The sequence below is a fragment of the Populus trichocarpa genome, chromosome 1 (genome assembly GCF_000002775.5).
Source record: "Populus trichocarpa isolate Nisqually-1 chromosome 1, P.trichocarpa_v4.1, whole genome shotgun sequence".
Taxonomy (NCBI): domain Eukaryota; kingdom Viridiplantae; phylum Streptophyta; class Magnoliopsida; order Malpighiales; family Salicaceae; genus Populus; species Populus trichocarpa.
The window spans coordinates 1,969,637-1,993,951 of record NC_037285.2 but is presented as its reverse complement, the minus strand read 5'-3'; the positions used below and the strand labels follow the sequence as shown (position 1 = coordinate 1,993,951).

Genomic DNA, 24,315 nt, shown 5'->3' with positions numbered 1-24,315 from the left:
CCCGCGACAGCGCGCGGGCATGCATCTCGTCTAAAATAATCGGTGTTTCTTTTGGTGTTTCACAATCTATATGAATAGTAAAGAAAGTTAATATATTTGTGTTAATCCATATGATAACAACTTAGAAACCGTTTCACCGCGTTCCTAAAAAATTCAAAAAATTTTTTTTTACTAAAATTTAATATGATTTGTATGTTTTGATGTGTTGATGTCAAAAATAATTTTTAAAAAATAAAAAAATATTATTAATATATATTTTAGTATAAAAAATTATTTAAAAAACAACCGTACTACACTGATAAACATACATAACTCAGTTTGTTAGCAGGCGAGACCAAGGAAAGAGGTTGTGAGTTCTGATGCCGGGGCATGCAATATTTTCATTAAGGTGTCAGACAACTTGTCGTTTTTGTAATTTTTTAAAAGCAAAAATAAGGGGCGGACGAGGCCAGGTGCCCAAGCTTGGTCCTTTTCTATCATTTTCTTTTTATCTATTTTTTTTCTCCTGCACTCCAAAAAATTTCTATTAAATTCATATACTCTTTTTTAAATATTGTTATAACTATTTATTTGAATTTTATTAATTGTTTTCAATTATTATGTTTTTGATATGAAAATAATAATAATAAATTGTTCGTGAAATTTTGATTGAATTTTTTTTATTCTTAAATTTTTTAAGATATATCAATAAAAAAATTATTTTAATGAAAAAAAATAATCTAAAACGATATTAAAGAATTTACAAAGACCTTACATTTTTTTCAATATTTAAAAAAATAATTTGATCCCCGCAGCGTAACAGGCATGCAAACTAGCATGGTTCTATGACAAGTAGCTTGATTTATTATTATTAATTTTAGCTTTGTCAGAAGTAACTGTACAGACAAACTAATGGGAAAAATTTCTTCGATTCATGTATAAAAGCAAAATCAAGATGAGGATGGAAGAAATTTTGTCCCAGGTAATTTTCCCTTTAGCTTGATGGTTTCCAACCCTTAAAAAAAGAGGTAAAACTCCATTAAAAGCCCCACTTCCAAAGAAAGAAAGAGGGCAAAACTAGGTTTTTTCTTTCTACTATCATAACTGGTGGGCGAGTGGGAAGCAGGGACCTCAATAGCTACAAAAACAATGCAAGAACATAAAAGGTAAAAGAGAAGAACCAGCAGGGACAGGTTCGTTATATTCGATATCCAATCCAAGAGAAGCAGCCGCAGCCGCAGCCGCAGCTGACTGCCATCGCAGCCACCGGTGGATCGCCACTCTGTCACTACACGTAAGTATTTTCAGATCCCATCTCTTGAAATCCATCTCTAACCTCTCCTTTAAAAAAAGGAAACTATCTTTTTTACTTGACATCTGCCAATAAGTAATCTTGTAAATTTCGAAGAGTGATTACTGAATATTGTCTCAATTTTGTGTTAATTAGAGACCCTTTCGAAGAAAAAGTTTGTCCTCGTGTGTTTGTTTGATTATTCAATTTTTCATGTTTAATTGCAGTTATTATGCTCAATAATCTAAATTTTAGTTGGTCCTGGACCTTGTAAAACACCTGTTAAAGTATCCAATTTTCTTCAGTCAGCATGCATTATAGATTTCTGAATATAGTAAGTGTGAAACCGTAAAAATAATTTTCTTACATGCAAAAGATTGATGCTATAGCCGGGGACCAAAAGAAGCTTAAAACACTGATAGTGCTGAACCGAAGAGTCAGGGTATTTGAGTTTTGTGGAAATTATAGGCCGGGTAGAGATATACAAGAAGGTGAATTTTGTGTAATTATTCCAACTGGGAACCTAAGAAATTGGTTTCTGATGATTAATAATTAGAGCAAAGAAAGTTCCTTGTTAAGTTCTAGTTAGGTTTTTATTGTTTTCAGATAGTTGGCATCTCTCTCTTTGACATAAAAAAGGGATCTTTTTGTGTCTTTCGCATACTTGATCTGAGGTGCAGAGATGATTGATTCACTTTGATTGAAACTTTGATAGGTGGGAGAGTAAAATACCTTGCTACTTGAATCATTCATTACTTCAACAAAGATTTTGGTAAATGTGAATGGGAAGCGTTGGCTGCTTCCCACAATTCACTTGCTTGCTCCGCAGATCAGCTTATAATTTTGCCTAAGGTGTACTTGACTTGACAAAAAGTGAGGATTTCGCAAGGAGAAGAGAGAATCATTGTTCTATAATGGCAGCTTCTGCAAAACTCCCTGTTACTGACAAGCACACCAAAAATGAAGACTGGACAGTTGTGTTACCTCGTCGAGGTAAAAGGAGGACATGTTCCCGGAGAAATAGTACTCCAGAAGCTAAACAGCAGCCATGGGTGCCAACTGAGCTTGAATCAGATCCAGATAGAGAATTGAAGTTGATACAAAAGATGGAAATCTGTATCAAGAAAGTTGAGAGCTCTCAATTCTATCAGAACTTTTTGGAGCTAGTTGAAAATCCTGACATCCTGAATTCTTTTCACAAGGTTCTGGGCTTGGAACTGGAGATGCCGATGGTGATATATGGAATTGGCAGCATTGAATCATACGAAACCCCTCGATTTCAGCTTAGCCTTGCAATCTTGATGAAGAGGAAGTTCAATTGGATTGGGGACGTGGAGGTTTTTGATCCAATTCTTTCTGCAACGGAATCTCGGGTTCTGGAATCCCTTGGTTGTTCTGTTCTATCTGTAAATGAGCAAGGTCGCAGACGGGCTACAAAGCCAACACTTTTCTATATGCCACATTGTGAGGCAGAGTTATACAACAATCTCTTACAGGCAAACTGGGAGTTGGAACTGCTGAATCATATTGTATTATTTGGAAATAGCTTTGAGATGTATGAGTTCTTGTCAGAGATTAAGAACTCCTTTATTGTTGATTCAACAGGGCATATTTTGGCAGCTCGAAAATTCGCAGATGAGCATGTACTCAAGATAGCTTCGGATGATTATTTTGCTGCTTTCCATGATTCAAGCTGGCATTTCTTCAGCCCTGCTCTTGATACGGAGCTGCTGCTAGTTAAAAATTAATTTGTATGCACGTAATGTGCTTCAGAAACTGCATCTTATTTGAAACTTGATATTTTTTTGGATAGTTCAATGGAAATGGTCAAAATGTGTGTTTTCGCTGCATTTGGAGTGAATCATCCAAAACCAGACAAGGTTATCTCATGATTCTCTATAAATTGTCAAAATTAAAAAAATATGATCTTTATTTTTGTTAATTTTATTTTTTCATATTTATTTTTTTTTCTTTTCCTAGTTTAAATTGATATGTTTTTTTTTTCTTATTTGAAATGAATAGTTTTCCTAGTTTTTTGAAAAAATAAATATTTTGGTTGTTTTCATATAATTATGGTGTTTTTAATCATTGATGGCTTTGACTTATAACCAATATCATTCACTCCTTGTTTGTGATTTCTATAGTTTTGGTTGGAATCAGAACGGTTGGAATCAGAACTTAACGATCTCAAGTAATTAGGTATTGCGTGCTATTGAATAACCGTTATTAAAATAAGATCCCGAAGAGGATTTGAAGATTTTAATAAAAATCCTAGTTTTTTTTATTATTTTGATGTACTAATATTAAAAATAAAATTTTTAAAATAAAAAAACTATTATTTTAATACATTTTCAAATAAAAACATTTTAAAAATAATTTCCATTAGACTTTTAAATAAATCATTAATAAATAAATAAATAAAAGTGTGGTTACCGAAAAAAGACTCAACAACACAAACCATGCAAAAGGTAAATATTTTTTTAACTCCAACAATTATGATTTAAATCTCTTTTTAAAATGTAAGTTTTGTAAATCGTAAATGCCATTGCATAACACAAAAGTAACTTAAGAAGAATATCTTTTCTTAATAACCAAGTATTTTAATTAATGAAAAAGATGGTACTAAAAATACAGAAACATATTAGTGCTCGTTTGGAAATCATCAATTTAATAGTGATTATGGCTTTTAATTGTGAGTATGCCTTTTAAGTATTTAATACATTTTTTTTTTAGTTTAACGTCGGTGTCCGGGCTAGCTTGCGCGCACTTCGACTAATCCCACGGGCCCTGAAGTTAACGACCATGTAAGCCTCCAGTGGCCATCATATGAGCAACCACAGGGCTCGAACCTGAGACCACAGAGAGAGCAAACCTCTTGGTCTCAAGCTTTTAGAACTGGACCACCACCTAGATAGTTAAAAAGTAATATTGTAGTTATTTCACGTGTTATTTTCATATGTTATAATTTATAGTTTTTATGACTTTCCCAAACACATCCTAAATCTATAACTCTTTTAAAAGATTTGCAATCCTCTTTTTCCCTTTTAGGATGATTTGCTGTGTTGTTCATAATTTAATTATTTGTCAATGATAAATAGAATTAATAAATTTATTTGGCAGGTAAACATAGTTTGTGCCTGAAAGGGATAGAACAACAACTCAGAGTTCAAAATTTGAAATCAAATACTGTGGTATAAAATTGCTGTGAGATTGTATATATCAACGATTAAAATACTATATCAGATATTAACAACGTGTTTGAGGTTGTTATAGTTGTGGTGGTTTAAAATACTTTTTACTTAAAAATATATTAAAATAAAATTATTTTTTACATTAACATATCAAAATAATTTAAAAATATAGAATTTTTTTTATTTTAAATAAAAAAAATTCAAAATTTAAACGAAAATCACATTCTCAGACAAGGCCCGGACGTATCCGAATTCAACCACCTTGCTTTTAGATTAAACAGTCTAAAGAGAGTTAATAACTTAATTTGACTATATCATAATCACTTGATATAAAAAATAATTCTAAATAATATTTTTTATATTTTAAAAATTTAATTAACTTGGATTAGAATTCTCGTGAATTAATTATTATAACAACGGATTAAAGAATATCGATTTATAAGCCCTGTTTGTTTTTCCGTTTTAAAAGTATTTTTAAAAAAAATTAAAAAAATTTTATTTTATTTTCTTCAAATTAATAATTTTTAATGTTGTTAGATCATTTTGATACGTTAATATTAAAAATAATTTTTAAAAAATAAAAAAATATTATTTTAATATATTTTTAAATAAAAAATATTTTAAAAAACAATTATAGCTACATTTTAAAAAAAAAAATATAATTCGAGCCCAGCTAGCATCCGGAATTTACATTAGAAAAAAAAGTTTCAGATTTTGAATACGGACATAAATTTGAAAAGAAGTCTCAAGTGAACAGATCATATGAAAAGATTACTATTCTCTTTTGGATTCACACATGGTTTTTCGAGAGAAAAACATTGCAACCGTCCAAAAAAACAAAGTCATCATAGCCTTTTTTTTCTAAAAAACATGTCACCATCACCTCTTCTTTTTGAAAAATCATCATGCTCTTTAAAGTGATGTACATGCAAATCTGTTGACCCATCACACAATTAAAATAATAATAAAAAATGGGAAGACATGATTTCCTCTGCTAATATTTATTTTTCAAACTTTTAAATTTTTTAGACAGTAAAATATACACGTGACTTTCCTACGCTCAAACCATATGAAATATTTGTTTAGTGTTGCGGTATATTTTTAAAAATATTTTTTTATTTGAAATTGCATGATTTTTATAATTATTTTTATATTAATCTATTAAAATCATTAAAAATATTAAAAAAATAACCAATTTAATATTTTTTTAAAAATAAAATACACTTTTAAATGACGTTAAGAACAGAATTTACCAAGCTACAAACAATACAAAAGACTTAGTAGCCAAAAAGTATTTACATATTTCATAAAATCATAATTTTAATGGGTTTTTCTTTAAATTTATACTGAAATGTTAACTTATAATGTGATTGTCACGTGTGAAAATTCACCTTTTCATTGATTTTGGAGTTTAAAACTTGAATTATCACCGATAAAAATTTATCTTTGAAAAATATTTCATCCAGAATACCATACAAGCTAATCCAAAGATACTTATAATAATAATAATAATAAAAAAAAATAATAGTATCATGGTAACTCTAAGAAATTAACTAGAATTAAATTTTTTAAGCTTAAATCTCGAGACTGGTATTAATTTTTTTAATTAAATTTCTTAAAATACACCTTATCAATATATATAAAAAAATCTTTTAAAATTATTTAAAAAGATAATTAGTCTTTAGTACATGCAATAAATATTTTTAACAATTCTAAGAAGTAGCTCAATTAATCAGGTCTTGAGTTTGTTCTTCAATAATCACGAGTTCAAGTTCTTTTAGAGCCACCTGAAGTTTACATAATTGTTAGCTTTAAAACTAATGAGATTAGTCGATGTGAACACAAACTAGCCCAAATACTAATAATAATAATAATAATAATAAATAAAAATAAATAAACAGCATTACCTTACACCACGAGTAAAGAGAAAAGAAAAGAAAACACTTGAAAGTTGAAACATCCACGAAAACTCTAGCAGAAAAAAACAGCGAACCTCGTGTGTTTCAAACTAGGCGGTGGTGGTTTATCTGTCTGTAACTTGGACCTCATCACCCCCAACAAGTCTCTGATGTAGAAAGCCACCTCTCTCTCTCTCTCTCTCTCTCTCTCTCTCTCTCTCCCCTTCTCCTTGCAAGATAAAAAAAAAAAAGAGTAAACTTTATTATTTATCTACAGTTTTTTTAAGAAATTTTTTTAAAAATATATTAAAATAATATTTTTTTATTTAAATATACGAAAACATCTAGAAAAAATTAATTTAGAATTAAAAAAGTAATTTTTTTAAAAGCATTTTTAACACTAAAATACAAATATGCTATTAGTTTATTCTTAGCTTTGTATCCAATTCAAGCCTCCAAAATCGTCTCCTCCACATTTCTCTCTCCCTGCAACAAAAGCAAGCAAACCCAAAACTGAAAACACCTTTTTTTTTCTTCTCTCTCTTTCTTGTTTCCTCTCCCTCTCTTCCTCTTCCTCTATCCAGCTTTCGTTACCTACAAAGAAAGACAGGAAAGCAAACCAAATTCATCTCATCTGCTTTACCTGAAAAGCAAAAAGCAATCATCCACCGTCAATTTCTTTATTTAGGATTTTCTGATTATTTCATCGCCGTTGCTACGATCAGCATCGGGTTTGAACGGGTCAAGGTTGTTCTTGAAGGTAACTTGAAAAAAAGGTTTCTTTCTTTCCTTTTGTTTTGGCATTTCTAGAGCTGAATTTTAGGGCCAAGGTTAATTCAATCTTGATCTAGTTAAGAAACCCAGAAGGAAAAGGCTTGAAATTGAGTTGATTTCGTGATCCGGGTCGATGGCTGAAGTTGAAAAGAATCAGGAAATCATCCCCAATTCAAAACCCGCCACCAAAAATACCACCTCGAGTTCTATATTCAATAGGTCTGTTACAATTCATTCAGCTTCTTTGGCCAATTCTTACCTTCAATCAACATCAAGATTTTACAATTCGTTTGAGTCCATGAAAGGAAAGGTAAAAAAGCTTCGTTCTTTGTTTGAGTCCCCAAAACCCCAGAAACCGAACCCCGATGAATTGCAAATTCAAGCAACTCATAAGCTACAATCTTTTAAATCGATGGGACCTGAGTATAATAGGTTCCCTTCTTTTGGGTTTATTAACAATAGTAAAATCCGGTTGCCGGGTACCGAGGATAGGATTGTGGTGTATTTAACAAGTTTGCGAGGGGTTCGAAGGACTTACGAGGATTGTTATGCGGTGAGGATGATTTTCAGAGGGTTTAGAGTGTGGATTGATGAGAGGGATGTTTCGATGGATTCGGCTTATAAGAAGGAGCTGCAAAGCGTGCTGGGAGAGAAAAATGTGAGCTTGCCGCAGGTGTTTATAAGGGGGGATCATGTGGGTGGTGCTGAGGTGATTAAGCAAATGTTTGAGACAGGCGAACTGGTGAGGGTTCTTGATCGGTTTCCAAGACAGCAGCCTGGCTTTGTTTGTGAAGGATGTGGGGGTGCGAGGTTTGTGCCTTGTGGGAATTGTAGTGGGAGTAGAAAGTTGTTTGATGAAGATGAAGGGGTGCTCAAGAGGTGCTTGGAATGTAATGAGAATGGATTGATTCGATGCCCGGATTGCTGCTCCTGATCGAACCTGGATGCTCACAACTGATTTGGTGCGAATTTTTATTTGTCTTGTTGCAGTATGTAATCAATGTAAGGGTTGGATTCAAAATACTCATTGGATTCATTGGCATTTTTCATTTTGTTCAATTGTATCTACATCTATCTAGGGGACTGATGTTGGTTGTTTTATGTAGTGTCTTGAAAAAAAGTAGTTACAATGTGTTATCAAAACTCCAAATTGGTTTTGGGAGTTTTGTTTGTATTTTACTCTGGGGAGATTATCTCTCCTCTTTGGGATTTGTAAATATTTAGTGCTAATGCAACGCAAAAGGATTTGCAAATGATGCATCGTAATGAAAATGGGTGCTTTTAAACCCCAACTTTCTGTAGTTAATCCTTTATGTCATTGAAAGTGTGGATTTTTCCCTCCATTCCTGTTGGCCAGTGTTAGATGAATACCGCAGACATGAATGTAAGGTAAACTCGAAGGTTTCTTTGCATTTGTGGTTGTCTTTGTGGATTGTTTATATCTTGGGAGATTTTGTTTTCTTTCCGAGTAGCAGTACATGGTGGATTTGGTCTCTGCAGATTGTTTTTACTCTTCTGCTTCATGGAGAGTACTTTCCGTTTCTTCTGGGAATGCATAATTGTGTACTGAAGGATACGCTGATGAAGCTATTGCAAAATTTTGCTGGTGTATGTTGTGTTCGCTTAATGATTGAGAGAGTATATTTTTCCCTTGACAACGTTAAGAATATGATATAGTTGTGAACCAGACGATTGCTTTCTTCAAGAATAGATGATGCAGTGTCCTCATTGCTATTTGGTTTCTTTAATTCTCTGCAACCTTTTGTTGGATTTGGCTCATCCTTTCCGCTACAACAATCCAGAATATGGAGCCCTGCTTTTTCTAGAAACATCTCTCATCAATAACTTAACCTTGATTTTCAATTCTATCAAATAATGTTTTCTTTAAAAAAAATATTTATTTTTAAGATTATTATATCAAAATCATTGAAAAAATTTGGTATTTTTTTGTTTGAAAAACAGAAGAGAAGCTTATCAAGGTTCAATGCTTATATACGGGTCTTAGAGTGACAATAAAAGTGACTTTACTAACTGCTAGCAATTCAAAAAACTAAACTTATTGCCATGTAAAATTTTAAACTATTTTATCGAATTGTATGGATGATAGCATCTACTATAATAGGTCATATAATTTATTTCTTATTTCAAGAACTCGTAATTATTCTCTTGGAGCTCATGCTTTTAGTTATAAATGATCCGATTGCTCTAAAAATCACATGGCCCAATAGGAAAATCCTAAGTCCTAACTCATCGGACCTTTCGATACAATAAAATCAGATGTTTGTTTGGGTTGCTAATAAGAATGAATTATCCTGTAAGTGTGCTGTATGAAATATCTCCTTCTCAACAGGCTGTTGATCTTCAGTTCTTTTGGGGGATTGATGTAAACCCTTGGCAGATGCTCTTACCACTGCCCAGCCCTGAGTACTGTTCTGACCTGTTTGTTTTCTTGCATCTACAACTTTACTAACTGCTAGCAACAAGACTGAACTTTATATCCGGTGTGGGAAATTCTGATTGTGAAGCCGTTTTCATGGTTTGAGGATCTGTTGTCTCTGTGTCGAATAACTCACAGAGTTTTGGTTTATTGAAAAGAACTTATAGCTGTCTGAGCTTCCATCACACTGATTGATACACCAGACCAATCTTATTCTGGTTGCAACCATCTGTCAAACAAACAAGGAGAATTGTGGGACAGAATGTATTGATGATCTTATAGCTGTATGAGCTTCCACTTGGGGTCAAATCCACTTTGGTTAACATATAGCTATCCGAGCTTCCATCATGCTGATCGAAATGTCAGACCAGTCTAGGTAGAAGAATAGTAAAGAGAGAATTGATCGATGATCTTATCTCAAATCATCTCTTTCCCATTATGAATTTACAAGACTTTTTTTTTTTTACAAAAGTGATAGGGCTCCAGCTTGAAATGTTTTCTGTTGGCACTTCCATCGTTTTCATTGAATGGAAATTAGTTTCAGATTGACAACTCAAATGAGGGGGTTGGTGCTCACAGATAAGCTGGCCTTGTCTATCCAATCCAAACCCTATTGTGGTTACAACAATCTGTCAAAACAAACTTATAGGATGGCAATGGGGCGTTCAGGTATGGATGAAATACACTTGAAAGTCTCTATCCAGGTACAAATTTTAGAGAAAGGAGCAAGATAGAGTCAAGAACAATTCAAAAAACTAGTATAAATGAAATGCAAATTTTACAGAACATCACAAAAGAGAGTTGATTTACTCATTGCTGCTTCAATACAATTCAGAAAAACACAATCTTCTCTTCTTAGGGCAATTTCCCAGATCGAAAAAGTGCAAACTCGTTAGCTTCTGAGTAGGAAAACTCAATCCAATTATCCTTCAATAACCCTTCAATCAACTCCTTATACTTCTCAGGCTCTTTAGTCGCATTCAATCTCATAGCTAGTTCCAAAATCATAAATTGTCTCACCAAGCTCAAGTTTCAATCCTTTCCAGTCAAACACTTGCCTCACATTCCTAAACCCACTCAAACAAACAAGATCCTCATTTTCTCCGATCCCAACCTCCCTTCTGACTCTCTGTATTATCTTTTTAAATCTCCAGCAACCCTAGTAACTTCCAGGGCTCGGCCACGCACACGCGGTTAATCCTGGGGTCAATGGGCTCTTCATGCTTTTTGACACAGCTTATGCCATTTGACATGATAGGTTTGGCTTGGAGAGAGAGAGGACGCAGTAGGAATCAAGATTGTAAAAACAAAGACGGAGAGCTGCGAGGTTCGAGGAGAGTTTGGAGCTTTTGGAGTCAAAGAAGATGTTTTCTTGGATTAAGCTTTTGATGTGGAGAGGAGAGAGGATGGTGGAAAGTTTTTGGTGGGAGAATCTGGAAGACGAAGTTTTACCCCAATTTCCATTGTAATAATTATTGATTTGATTGGTTGCTGAGAAAATGGAGGAAAACACTGATGGGTTTTATGATTGCCTCTCGTTTCTCATCAACCTAGGAGAGAGTTGTGATTTGTCCTGAAAATTTACTAATAAATTATATTTTATATCATGCTAAGATTGTTCACTAGCTTCAGAGAAAATGAAATCATTGTGCTCATTTGAGTTGTTCTCAAGGTTTGCTCACTTAAGTTTCTTGACCTACCCATCTGATTTTCAATGTCCTCAAGTTTCTTCAGATTTTCCTGTTATTTTTCATATCCTGTACAAGATTTTTGTTGAGAAGGGTTTCTATTTACTCAGCAGAGTGATAGTTGCACATTTGGTACTCGCGCTACATTATCATCAAGAAAGCTGCAGAGCCCTGAAGATTTTGCACCAACCGAACAAAATTCGTCAGGATACAAAATTTGGTTGCATCGCTGGTGTTGGCGTTATAAAATCATACAAGCTATATACAATTCGTTAATGGAAACCCTAATAATCCCTGTCAAGCAAATTATTTGTAATGAAACAAGGGCTACAACAGTTTACAACAATTGCAGGTTAAAAGGTTCTTCCATGGTGAATTCAACATTCAAAGCCAATTTCAAATATGGTATCACCATGTTTTTAGTTTCTTAGTGTCTCTATGTAACTATTGGGTAAGAGGAACACATTCAAGCTCAATCTCCAGCACCCCTCTCTCTACATTCTTTAGCTTGAGGCTGATTTCTTGCTTTACCTTTCCGTCTACTAGTGTGATAATTCCATCTTTAACAAGGGTGTTTTCCTGGCCTGCTATCCATTTACCAAGCTGCATTGACTCGGTGATGGTTGAATTCTCATACGCTTTAGCAGCAGCAACAAGTGGTTGAATGTCTATCTCAGCCTCCCCCATGAAGTCATCGGTTGTGAATGTATCCTTGTCATAAACAAGCTGCATAAATCCACCTGGAATTTTAAGCATCCATAACCAAAGACCAAAAAGAGGAGCTTGCTAGCATGGTATTAACGTTTCCAAAGTTCTTGTGTTTCCACACAGAAAATTTGACACAACATACCACTTTCAGGGGAGGAATCTGTTCTGGAATTGACAACATTAGACTTTCATTCCAGATTGGATTCAGGTTGTTCTTTATGACGCGTGTCCTCACTGACTGCAATAACAAATAACAAAGAACTGGCATTATTAACAGGTTTATTGCATCTCACTCCATTTCAATTCAACAGAGTTATGATGCCAATGGGGTCAAAAGGAGGAGAGTCTCACTTGCTGGCCCAAGGAAATGATTACATATGGATCGCTAGTCATCACATCCCGGACAGCTAGGTTAGTTCCTTTGACTACATTAACCTTGATTAATCCAATAAATTCAACCATACCTGCCTATAAACAGAACATTTAAAGCAACAGAATCAGAAAGTTTTGCTGAAAACTCAAGATAGGATGCATCACATTTTCGTCCACCACAAACCATGCATGATGATGGTTTGCGATGCGAGTTATTTCAGTCGAGCATATATTTTTGTGCATATTATGTTTGTGCATGCATTCATGTTTTATATTAACTTCTCATAAATGATAACATTGCAGCGGAAGGGGCACAGTAATTTCTGCTCATCTGTGACCACGCATACAAAACAATATGTATATATAAATCAAGAAAGAGGAGGAGAAAGCATTTGCAGTAACATATGTTATAGCTTGCTATAAAAGGTGAACTCATAATCCACAACATAAGATAAATACATTAATGAAGCCGGAATTCATTACCAAAGAGGTAGCTCTTTTTTGTGTGCTTGTGCTCGGAGTCTTTTCTTCCCCAGCTGTTACGAAATGCATTCCCAATACGATGCCTGGTTGCTTGTTTTTCATACTGTTTCTTGTCTTGGGAAGGACAATTATTTGAAGGAGTGGGTAATGAACTTATAGAACCTGGAAATGGGCTGGACATTTGTTCATCACAGTTCGAAAATTCCTTCAGCTCATATTTTCTCCTGAGGTATTCAGATAAAAATATCTGATTTAGAATGCACTGTTTTTTTTATAAAGATATGATCAGTGTGGTGCTAATATTACCTAATAAAATCATAACGCTCCTCTGTAGAGGCATCTGGTCTTGGTTTTCTATAATCGTCGGGCATAGAAGCTTCATATTTCTTGTTTGCAGCAGTATTGCCACCCAAATCTATCAGAGCGTTCACCTGTTCATCTGTCCATTCATCTAGCTTGATTGATAGAACCTGACCAAAGTCGAGAAAAATACAGGCATCAACATACCAAATTAACCAATATGGGAGAGGCATGGAAAGGATAGAGTAATCAGAGAAGAGTGGAAATAAAACTAAATTATATTAACGTTCTGGTGGCTCGGTAATATTCTCTAGCGCGAGTGTAGCAAGGATGATTCATTTACGATACTCTTGAGAGGAAAAAAACGAAAACATATATAGTGAAGTATATTTTCTACTAGCCTACTGCTACTAGCCAAGGTTTGTAATGGCTTCTTATGATGCTGGCTGCTGGCTTAGAAAAAACTGAAGTATGAGGAGTAAATATGGCTTAACCACTCGTTCATAGCAGCGAACATAGAGATAGAACCAAGTAGCAGGATCGAAAATGGCGGTTTTGTTAGCCCCTTATCGACAGAGCTCTTTATTAAAATGCTGTTATTTCTCCTTCAATTAAATCCCGCATAACTCATGGTACTAAATCTTGAGAGTACAAGATCAAACTATATAAAGTTCTAAATTTTTGCTTTTACGGACAAAGTCAACGAGTCAAGTTTCGAAACCACACCTTCGATAGATGTACCCCAAGGCTTCTATGAACGCCTGAACACTTGATACAAATAAAAACTCCATAACTTAATGACCTGATAAAAAAACAAGCACCAATAGTCATGTCAAGAGGCACTGATATCAGGCGTTGAGGAAAAGAAATTGCGTCTGCTTTCTGTGGCTGGGCCGTTGCCACAGTTGCAGATGGGTGGCACAGAGTGGAGGTTAGGTACAAACCAAGAAGACAAATATCCCGTGCTTTTATGTGAAATTGTGACAAGAATTTGATAAGAATAAAATCATATTGTACTTTTGTAGTTAAATGGAGACAATGATTTCAAGCACATGTGTTTATAAAATCTACAATTTCCTTTGCACTATCCATCAATGTTCAGGAGAAATATTTAACACTGATTCTAGTGTTCAAAATCCATGTTCTTACTCTCATAAACTCTACATCAAATGAATAAGACTATGGAAATGCATCAAGTTCAGTCTTAACAACTCACACCCATTTTGGATCTGGAGATCCACAATCGGCACAAGTCTTGTTTCCTGATTGACTTAGCAATCTCTCCAGTCTTTTTAGTGGACCTGATAGATAAACAAAAAGAAGGTTACTCTGCATCCCAAGCAATGCTTTCAGAAAAGGAAAAGGAGACATCTCTTCAACAAAATGCAGAAGTGTAGATTCATCCAAGAAGCAAGAGAACTTTCTTTTTAGAACCCTCTTCTACCTCCCATCCCAACCAATATAAAAGTAAAAGGAATGGAAAAGAAAGAAGGCGATCCTAGGTTCTTGGAACTTCAGGAATTTGGTTAGCCTCTTGGTTCATAGGCAGCCAGAGCATATCACTCGTATATTAAGCATGAATCTCTAACAATGGATGGATCATAAAAGGAGAACGAACTAGGAAGCTGTATCCTTTACTGTGAGGTCCAAAGGTAATAGATACTATAGTATGACTCCATGCCAGACTCAATTCGCAGTCCAAAGGTCAAAAATATATGCAAATCACTGCTGAAGCATACACATCCTTACCCATGACTCCATCCACATTTGTTTTGAATAAAAAATAGCAGAAAACACAAATCCATCCCACTCACTACTGAAGAAACACCAACCAATTGATGCAAAAATTGGTTTGCAGTCAGTACACTGCGGTGGACAAAAAAAAGATTTTCTTCCATGAAATTCTAGTTTCATTTCAATACAAGAGTATATCGCTATTGGCTCACTTTTAAAAAGCTAAATAGGAAAATGAAGAAGATAAATACTAGAACAAAAATAGAAAATGAGTACACTTAATACATCATATCCCTGCATGTAAAGTTAAACCCCGAGAACCAAATTTTGTTAGAAATAAATCACATAGTGAGAGAATTTTGCGTTTGTTTATGCCTTTGTAATGTGTTTCAACTACCATTTTGCAGGATGTTGAGCTACTGGAATAACGAAGAGCTTCAAACAAAAGGTTCAAAGATTAAAGCTCAAGATACCAGGAGATTTCTGTTTATCTTTCCTGCTGCTGCAACTTTGTTTGCCTGAACGTACGAGATCATTTAGACAAGGAGCCAATCCTAAAAATGCAATACATTTAATTATGTATCAGATCATCATGGAAGGTAATAATGATGGGAATGACCAGTATGCAATCACTTGGTGTAAGTAATTTTATTATATTAAAATCATATAGTAATTTGAGTTTGTTTGTGCCTTTTCATTTTATTTCAACTTATGTTCTGCAGAGAGATGAGCTATTGGAATAACAAATGATTTCATACAAAAAATTCAAAGATTAAAATTCAAGATACCGGAAGGTTTCCGCTGAACTTTTCTGCTGCTGCAACTTTGTTGGTCTGGATTTAAAAGATCATCTGGACTGGAAGCCGATCCTAAAAAATGCAGCACATTTAATCAAATATCAGATCATTGTGGAAGACTGTAATGTTGGGAACAAACAGAATACAATCATTTTGTGCAGATCTTTATAAATGTAAATAGGAAAATAAAATAAGATAATAGTAAAGTCCTCTTAATGGATCTTCCTTGAGAAAAGAATATCGTAAGAGATAAGAGAATAATGAGTTTGTTTAAGCCTTTGCAATGTATTTCAACTTATATTCTGCGGAGTGAGCTATTGGAATAACAGAGAGTTTCAAACAAAAAGTTGAAAGATTAAAGCTCCAAATACCAGAAGATTTCAGTTGATCTTTTCCGTTGCTGCAACTTTGTTTGTTCGAACATAAGAGATCATCTGGACAAGGGGCAGATCCTAAAATGCAATACGTTTAATCAAACATCAGACAATCATGGAAGGTTATAATGCTGAGAACGATCACGATGCAATCATTCTCTGTAGGTCTTTTCTTCATGAAAAGATCATGCATAACCAGCTGTAACACTCGAAGCACAGCATGCACCAACTGAAAAGTATCAGCAAAGTCATTAACTGCGTGAATATCATAACAAACATCACATGCAATAGTTCTCAAGTTCTGAAAACCAGAAAACTATTAGGTAAAAGATCCTTCAAAAAAAGGACTTTGCTTAAGTACGGCCATGTTTTCCATTGACACTCAACTCCATGTGAGTACAAATATAGATTCTATAAGGTCCCTTGAACAAATTTGGGGATTAGAAAACTGTCAAGAAGAGAGTCATTGTATATATCATGAGTTCCAGAAGAAGATATAATAAATGAGGACTCACTTCACTGATATCTGTTCAATCGCCAAGTTTCTCAAGACAAGCCAAAACTGATTGCCAAGCGCATTTCGGAAACAAATTCACAGTGAAGCTTGACAACTTATGCTTATTTTGTTTTTAGTAATGGGGCGGTGCAGATTGATGAATGAATCTTTATGAACAGGGATTAAAATCTAGTTGTTAGGGGTTAGAAGCTAATAGTACCGGTGAAGGTGACCTAAGAAAGAAATGAAGATGGAGGCATAAAACAAACTTGAAAATGAAGAGGAGAAGCGAACAGTGACCACAAATTAGAAAGAACTCTAAAAAAAAGATTATGAACAGACTTCCATTGAGCTTGATACATATCAGTTACTTTCTGGAAACCAAGAAAAGAAATTCTCAACACTATAAATCTTGTAGGTGGTACAGCATGCTTGTAATTTCTAACCCCAGTCGAACATCAAACGCAATACATGAGCTTGATTCTACAGATGATCAAGGGACAAGAGAGAGTCCATATATGCAATTGGCCAAATGTTGACTAAAAGCATTCAACTGTCCTATGGTAAATGAGCATTAATATCATATCTCATCAGAACCATGCAGACAGCAAAGAGAAAGAAAAAGGGAAACAGAAACAAGACATGCTCCACATGAATTTATTTGCAGAATATTTTCATAGAACATAAAAATTACCTTCGGAATTCTCGTGTCTGATAGGCATCTCCAACCTCCAGGAACGCAAACAGAAATTACACGAATCGGTGCTATAATCTCAGCATAGCCAAAGAAACTCTCCTTTCGGTATCAATAAGCAATCAACTCCTCATAAACATTAAAAACAACCACCAGAATCAACCATTGCAAAAACACAGGAATCCCAATGACAGAAACAGGCCTTGATCAGCTTCTTCTCTGCATCAAACACATTGGCATGGGAGAATTATGTAAGAGAAAAATTGAGAAAAAATAATAGAAAAATCCAAAAAGCCAAAACTCAAAAGGGTTCTTACCAAGTTGACAGAAACCAGATGCCAACGAAAAATCGAAAAACAAAAGGCCTTCCCTTGACAGAAGTGGTGGATGGAGGATGAATTGAGCACAAAAAAGGTCAAAATTTGAATAATGTAATAACAATTATTCTATGAGAAGAAGACAAAACTAAAGATTCAGATAATAATGAGGAAATGAACAGGAATATGATTAGAATTTAGAAGAATCTGCAGTATTATTATATGATTAAATTTTATTTTGGTCAGTCTTTTCATCTTTTTCTATTATTATTAGTAACAGAATGTAAAGTCAGCCAGATTTGCTTACAGGGTGTTGGAATTTTCTTACCAGACAGTTCCACCGGCTTCACTTGCTCGTGTGTTACACCTCCTTTGTTTTTCTTTCCTTTTGTAAAACATTAGATTTCTTGAAAACAATTCAACGGATTTTATTAAAAATATTTAATTTTAGTCCCTATTGCATGTTAATGGTAAGAATAATACTAATTTTATGGAAATAATTTTCTCATAATCATTTCTTGAAATATTTTAATCCGTTGGATTCATGTTTTTTTTTTGTTCTTATATAGATTAAGAAGAAATAAAAAAATTATAAGAATTATATTTATATAAAATAAGAAAAATTTTGAAGTAGACGAGGGAATAGATATATAAGATCACTATTTTTATACACTGTTTTCATGATTAATCATAAATATTATGTGTTGATAGATTTTTTTTTTCTATTGATAGTTTGATAATATAAATGTATGATAATTCTTTTAACATGAAAGGAATTCTATGTAGTCCTATTTTTTACTTGAATTTAAAAATATAAAACAATAACTATTAAGTTGTGTATTAAATTCTAAAAATCATAGAAGTTCTCTTTTCCATAGAAACTACCCTTTTTATTTTAAAAATTATTTTCTCTCATATTTCTAACACCTTAAATTAATTAGTATTCACCGTTTGTCAAAAAAAAAACCACAATCAATCATATATGGTAATTTTTTTAAACCAAGACCTTATTTGTTTTGTGTTATAAAAACGTTTTTGAAAAAAATTAAAAAATTTTATATTTTTTTCTTTACTTCAAATTAATATTTTTTTAGTGTTTTTAAATCATTTTGATGCGCTGATATCAAAAATAATTTTTTAAAAATAAAAAAATATTATTTTGATACATTTCCGAGTGAAAAACACTTTGAAAAACAACCACAACCACAACCACACTTCCAAACACGCTTGCTTCATCTTTTCTCATATGTCAATATTGTCAGTAAAATTAGCAAAGTTTTGACAGTTAAATTTGTATTTTGGCTTGAAGGATCTTCACTTATGGCATTTCATTACTTGAATATTGTTGTTCTTCCTGTAATGAATTGTGAAGAAATAAAAGATTTATAAGAGTTTACATGATCTATACATAGCTAAACTCTTGTACAAGGGGGGCGTGGACCCAGTGCGAGTGGACTTTATAGAAATGAGCAGAAAGTAAGCATTTAGAGGTATGCACGTAGGATCAGTTTCACTGGGCCCATGTGTGCCAAGACTCGTCTTTGACTCCGCCGACACACGGCAGAGCAAGGATAGAGAGAACACGGTGCTAAACCAGGGCGGGCCATGAAAGCAATTTCATGTCTCAATTTAAAGGATTTTTTGGGATTATAAATTTTAATAACACTAACAGTTTAAAGTATTTTTTATTTTAAAATATATAAAAATAAAAAAAATTTATTTTAAAAATTTATTTTTAATATCAGCACATCAAAACAATCTAAAATCATAAAAAAAATTTATTTTGAACAAAAAAATTTAAAATTTAAAGAAACGTCATGATAAGTAAATTGCTATTTATCAAGATAGAAAGGATATCAACCTGAGAGGTAGCTTAACTGATTAGGTTTTGAGTTTGTTTTTTAATGGTCATGAGTTTGAATTCCATCAGAACCACCAAAGACTTACATGAACGTTAATTTTAGAACCCGTGAGTTAGTTGAGATACACATAAATTAACCGGAATATTTATATTAATAAACAAAAAAAAAATAGAAGAGATGTCATCAATGATGATTAGATGTTATATTCTTTAGTTGTTAAACCCCAAATTGATCCACGAATTTGACATTTAAAATTTACTTTGAGATAGACTTTTAGTTTAATTATATTAGATATTATCAGCGAAACTCTATTGAGTTAATAGGGTATTTTAATAACCCAATTAATATTATCAAACTTAGCCCAAGCCATAGTTATAAAAATCAACATGTGAAAACACTCAAGTCACAGGTCATAAGAATTAATATCGAAGTGATTCATTAAGTTCAGCAAGTCAATCTATATTGTTTTTCTTCAACCTGAACTAATCTAGATTTTAAATTAATCGAGTTCAAAAGTGATCTATTAAGCCAATTTAAGTTTTACAACTATGATACAAACTTAACTGAATAAACAAGAACAGAAAAACAGAATGAAAAAAAAATCTATTATTTTAATGTATTTGTTTTTAGTGAGAAGCATTTTGAAGAAAAACAATCGTCGCCATACTCTAAAAAATATAAGCTTTAGCAAAACTATAAATTATAGTTTTAATACAAAGTTTTTAGTGGGATATATGTTATGTATTTATTAATCAAATATTTATAAATTTATGATTGAAGCGGGTTATGTTTACTTTCACGGTTGAAAAATATTTTTATAAAAATTTAATTTTTTAATTATTTTAACGTTCTAGTATTAAAAATAAATTTTAAAATAAATTTTTTTTAATATATTTTAAAATAAAAATAATTTTTAAAAATAACAACCATAACTAACGAACATGATGGAGAAATATATATATCACATGCCACAAAAACGAAAAGTCAATTTTTGCACTATTTAAGCAACCATCAATTCCCTACTTTAATGATGGATCATTGACGCTTTCTGCGTTAGAGGCATTTGTGCTTCTTCTTCTTCTTCTTCTTCTTTTTTTTTTGGGGGTATAAAGGCATTTGTGCTTTGCACTTCAAAGGAGACATCCAGTCGTGGTGTACATTAAAGGATGCGATATCTTCCATTGCTATCTTCTTTGTTGAAAAGAGTTGCAAGGATGGAATAAGAGCAATTTCAGCGGGTTAGATTTTAAATTTATATTTTAATAATTATAAATTTAAGTTTTTTTAGAATTATTAAAAATTTATATAGTTTTTAATTTTAAGATTTATAAAATCCTGAACACAAACATGCGGATTGGTTTTAAAAAATTTTCCAGTAATTTTTTCTAGAAACATGAATTTGACTTAGTTTCAATTTTAGATTTAAAAGACTAAAAAAATTATTCCCAGATAAACTATGCCAAATTAATTGCTTGTAAAAAATAACTCCAGACTTGTTAATTTAAATTAGATTTATTTGGTTTTAATAAATATAAAATCAAACGGAACTAAATCGGATCAATCAATTTAATTCTTTTATTTTTTTTAATTGAGTTTGATTTTTTTTTTTTAAATCAGTCTAGTTGAATTTTCTGATCCAAATTGAATTGTTTGAACTACACTCGCTTCTATTGCAATAACTCACTCGATTGTAAATGGTTTTTAAGATTTGTGTTAATTAAGTATGATTAAGGAAGGTTAAGTTTCGACGCTTAAAATCTAACATAAGCATTAAAACCATCCAACAAAATATATCAAAATTCAGAAGAGAAAACCGTCCTCGAAGATCTAAATTAAATAAATTACAAAAAAAATCTAAATTAAATAAATGATGTTCAAATTAATTAATAATTCGTATTTTTTTCAGGGTAGATCATATTTTTTTAAAAAAAAATGCATGACAAAATTGTGACAATAACTCATTATTAAAATATTAAAACAAAGAAACGAACTGAGCAATAAATAAATCAAGAACAAAAAAAGAAAGAAAATGTAAGTCAAGATGATAACTTTCCTTCCTTACATAAACACTTCCGTTTCCACTCCAATACTGACACTCGCTCACTCTTTCCCTCGCTTCTCTCACCGCCATCACCGCCACAAGATGTCTTCTATGGAATCCCTAATTCTCCAACTCCATGAAATATCCGCCGTCAAATTCGGCTCCTTCAAGCTCAAGTCCGGTATAACCTCCCCAGTCTACATCGATCTCCGCCTCATAATCTCATACCCCTCCCTCCTCCGCCACATTTCCCAAACCCTAATCACCTCCATCCCGACCACCACCACTTTCGACCTCATATGCGGCGTTCCCTACACAGCTCTTCCAATCGCCACCACCGTATCAATCTCCAACGACATCCCCATGGTAATGCGCAGGAAAGAAGTGAAAGATTACGGTACTTCGAAGGCTATTGAGGGAAATTACCAAAAGGACCAGGCTTGTTTGATAATTGAGGATTTAGTTACTAGTGGGGCTTCTGTTCTTGAAACGGCAGCGCCTTTGAGGGCGGCGGGGTTGAAGGTGACGGACGCGGTGGTTTTGATTGATAGGGAACAAGGAGGGAGGGAGAATTTGGAGGAGAATGGGATTAAGTTACATGCCATTATTAAGTTGAGTGAGATGGTTAGGGTTTTGAGGGATAAGGGGAAGTTGGAAGAGGAAACGGAGAAGGGAGTTTTGAGGTTTTTGGAGGAGAATAGAAGGGTTGGTGTTGTTAAAGCGGTGGAGAAGAGTGTTAGGGTCAAGAGTTTAGGGTTTGAGGAGAGAGCGAAGTTAGCAAAGAATGAAATGGGGAAGAGGTTGTTTGAGGTTATGGTTAAAAAGGAGAGTAATTTATGTGTTGCTGCTGATGTTGGTACTGCTAAGGAATTGCTGGAGCTTGCTGAGAAAGTAAGTGTTTTGATACTGGGGTGGGCCGGGGATGATTGGAGTGTGATGTTTGTTTGTTTGTTTTCTTGATTGGCTGACTTTGATATTCTTTTGGCTGTAGGTTGGACAGGAGATATGTTTGTTGAAAACCCATGTTGATATTTTGCCTGATTTCACTCCTGATTTTGGAGCAAAACTTCGTGCGGTATGCCTTTAAATTTAGTGGTATTTTTCAAGTTTGCTGCTTTCCATTTTTTTTTCGTGGTATTATAATATTAGTTGTTGCGTAGAGATTGAATTCTTCAGATTCTCTGGAAGCATGAAATTCTACTTCGAAATGCTTTACCATTTGATGATATGGAGCTTATGTCAATGCTAGCTTTAGACCATCGATTATCATTTTGGATGGCAAAATAATAATTGCATGTTTTGACAGTGGGGCTGTAAATTTCGTTATGTTTCCAGCTGTAACTTAGTTAGCTGAGGGGCGTTTTGAAATTGACTTGTTTGATGAACGTCCTTTATATGTAATGTGATGACGAGAATGAATCTTTTGAAAGTGTTGATGTTGTTGATCTGCAACTATCAGTACAAAATGAGCATACTCAGACATTCCTAATTGTTCTTGTGGAGTTTGGTTTGGTTGGTAATTAGGTAGAAGTGCTGATAATTTGACTTTATTTCCCTGAGATCCCCTAGCAGCTGAATAGCGCTGTCCTTGTTTTTTTTCTCTTCCTTTTTTTGTTTTATATAGCTCACTGTGCTTTTGCATGCTGTAGATTGCAGATAAATACAATTTCTTAATTTTTGAAGATCGTAAGTTTGCAGACATTGGTAACACAGTGACTATGCAGTATGAAGGGTGAGAAGCAGCGTCCCTGTTGCTTTTCTGTTCTGGTTTCCTTTCTGTTAGTACCCTGGCAGAAGTCTGAGGTTTGTGGCCTTGTTTTTCACAGGGGCATCTTCCGTATACTGGATTGGGCTGATATAGTTAATTGTCACATTATTTCTGGTCCTGGAATTGTGGATGGATTGAAATTGAAGGTATGCCTCATAGCTAGCACAGCTTTTATCTGGAATCATATTAATGGATTATGCCTGATCGTTATCTAAGATAACTTCTGAATACCCTTGAACTCTATTTAGGGTTTGCCTCGTGGGAAGGGCCTCTTGCTGCTTGCTGAAATGAGTTCAGCTGGTAACTTTGCTAAGGGAGATTACACAGCTGCGGCGGTAAAAATTGCTGAAGAACATTCTGATTTTGTGATGGGCTTCATCTCAGTAAATCCAGCTTCATGGCCAGGTGCACCAGTAAATCCAGCATTTATTCAAGCAACCCCTGGAGTTCAAATGGTCACTGGTGGTGATGCCCTTGGACAGCAGTATAATACCCCATATTCTGTATGTTCAATTCACTGTATATTGATTGTTTTTTTCTTTTATAAGTTGCAGCATTGATTCATATTCATTGGCTTATCTTTTCACTGGTATGCATCAGTGATCAATCTGTTCACTTCATTGCAATTTGCTTTGAATGATATTTCAAGGGGAATTGTTACAGTTCTAATCACTGTGGGATAAATGATGTTTCAGGTCATCTATGACAGGGGTAGTGATATCATAATCGTGGGACGTGGGATTATAAAGGCAGCAAATCCTGCAGAGGCAGCTCGCGAATACCGCCTTCAAGGATGGGATGCATACTTGGCTAAATGCACATGAGATTGCATTTAGGTCAACTTCCTTGGTTTTTAATGCTTTTGTGCGGCTTTTGCTATGAACAGATCAGCCAGGTTTTGATTGAATTTTTCCAACGTCTTTTGTATGTCGTATGAAACCAGATGAGAAGGTTTTCAGCCCCTTCTGGGCGTGGCATACATGGGCAACGTTGTAGAAGGCTGAATTGCTGTCTTGTCAATCATTTAATGTCCTCCAATATAAGTAAAAGAATGTTTTCCAGCTGTCCGAATAAAGCACTTGCAAGTTTGATAGTTGCTATGCTATAATAA

General features: G+C 33.8%; 4 protein-coding genes and 1 pseudogene across 4 annotated transcripts; 3 read left to right on the top strand and 2 right to left on the bottom strand.

The window, feature by feature from the left end:
* The first annotated feature begins 869 nt into the window (after positions 1 to 869).
* LOC7476849 (protein SENSITIVITY TO RED LIGHT REDUCED 1) lies at positions 870 to 3,120 on the top strand. Its single transcript, XM_002297708.4, has 2 exons — positions 870 to 1,273; positions 1,986 to 3,120. The coding sequence occupies exon 2, from the start codon at positions 2,185 to 2,187 to the stop codon at positions 3,016 to 3,018; it is 834 nt and encodes a 277-aa protein (XP_002297744.3). The 5' UTR covers positions 870 to 1,273; positions 1,986 to 2,184; the 3' UTR covers positions 3,019 to 3,120.
* Positions 3,121 to 6,793: 3,673 nt separating this feature from the next.
* On the top strand, positions 6,794 to 8,439 carry LOC7476850 (uncharacterized protein At5g39865). The gene has a single exon (XM_002297709.4). The coding sequence runs from the start codon at positions 7,267 to 7,269 to the stop codon at positions 8,065 to 8,067; it is 801 nt and encodes a 266-aa protein (XP_002297745.1). The 5' UTR covers positions 6,794 to 7,266; the 3' UTR covers positions 8,068 to 8,439.
* A 1,864-nt stretch (positions 8,440 to 10,303) lies between these two features.
* Positions 10,304 to 11,212, bottom strand: LOC127904958 (triphosphate tunnel metalloenzyme 3-like; annotated as a pseudogene).
* Positions 11,213 to 11,530: 318 nt separating this feature from the next.
* LOC7487009 (probable ADP-ribosylation factor GTPase-activating protein AGD11) lies at positions 11,531 to 17,868 on the bottom strand. The gene is made up of 12 exons (XM_052450212.1): positions 17,534 to 17,868; positions 17,217 to 17,435; positions 16,024 to 16,104; positions 15,644 to 15,724; positions 15,329 to 15,409; positions 14,338 to 14,422; positions 13,848 to 13,923; positions 13,128 to 13,291; positions 12,822 to 13,045; positions 12,318 to 12,430; positions 12,109 to 12,204; positions 11,531 to 11,984 (listed from the first exon to the last, which is right to left on the bottom strand). Exons 2-12 carry the CDS (start codon positions 17,242 to 17,244, stop codon positions 11,703 to 11,705), a joined length of 1,311 nt encoding a protein of 436 aa, XP_052306172.1. The 5' UTR covers positions 17,245 to 17,435; positions 17,534 to 17,868; the 3' UTR covers positions 11,531 to 11,702.
* Positions 17,869 to 21,409: 3,541 nt separating this feature from the next.
* On the top strand, positions 21,410 to 24,265 carry LOC7487010 (uridine 5'-monophosphate synthase). The gene is made up of 6 exons (XM_002297710.4): positions 21,410 to 22,327; positions 22,428 to 22,511; positions 23,086 to 23,168; positions 23,263 to 23,350; positions 23,453 to 23,707; positions 23,900 to 24,265. Exons 1-6 carry the CDS (start codon positions 21,437 to 21,439, stop codon positions 24,026 to 24,028), a joined length of 1,530 nt encoding a protein of 509 aa, XP_002297746.2. The 5' UTR covers positions 21,410 to 21,436; the 3' UTR covers positions 24,029 to 24,265.
* The last annotated feature ends 50 nt before the right edge of the window (positions 24,266 to 24,315 follow it).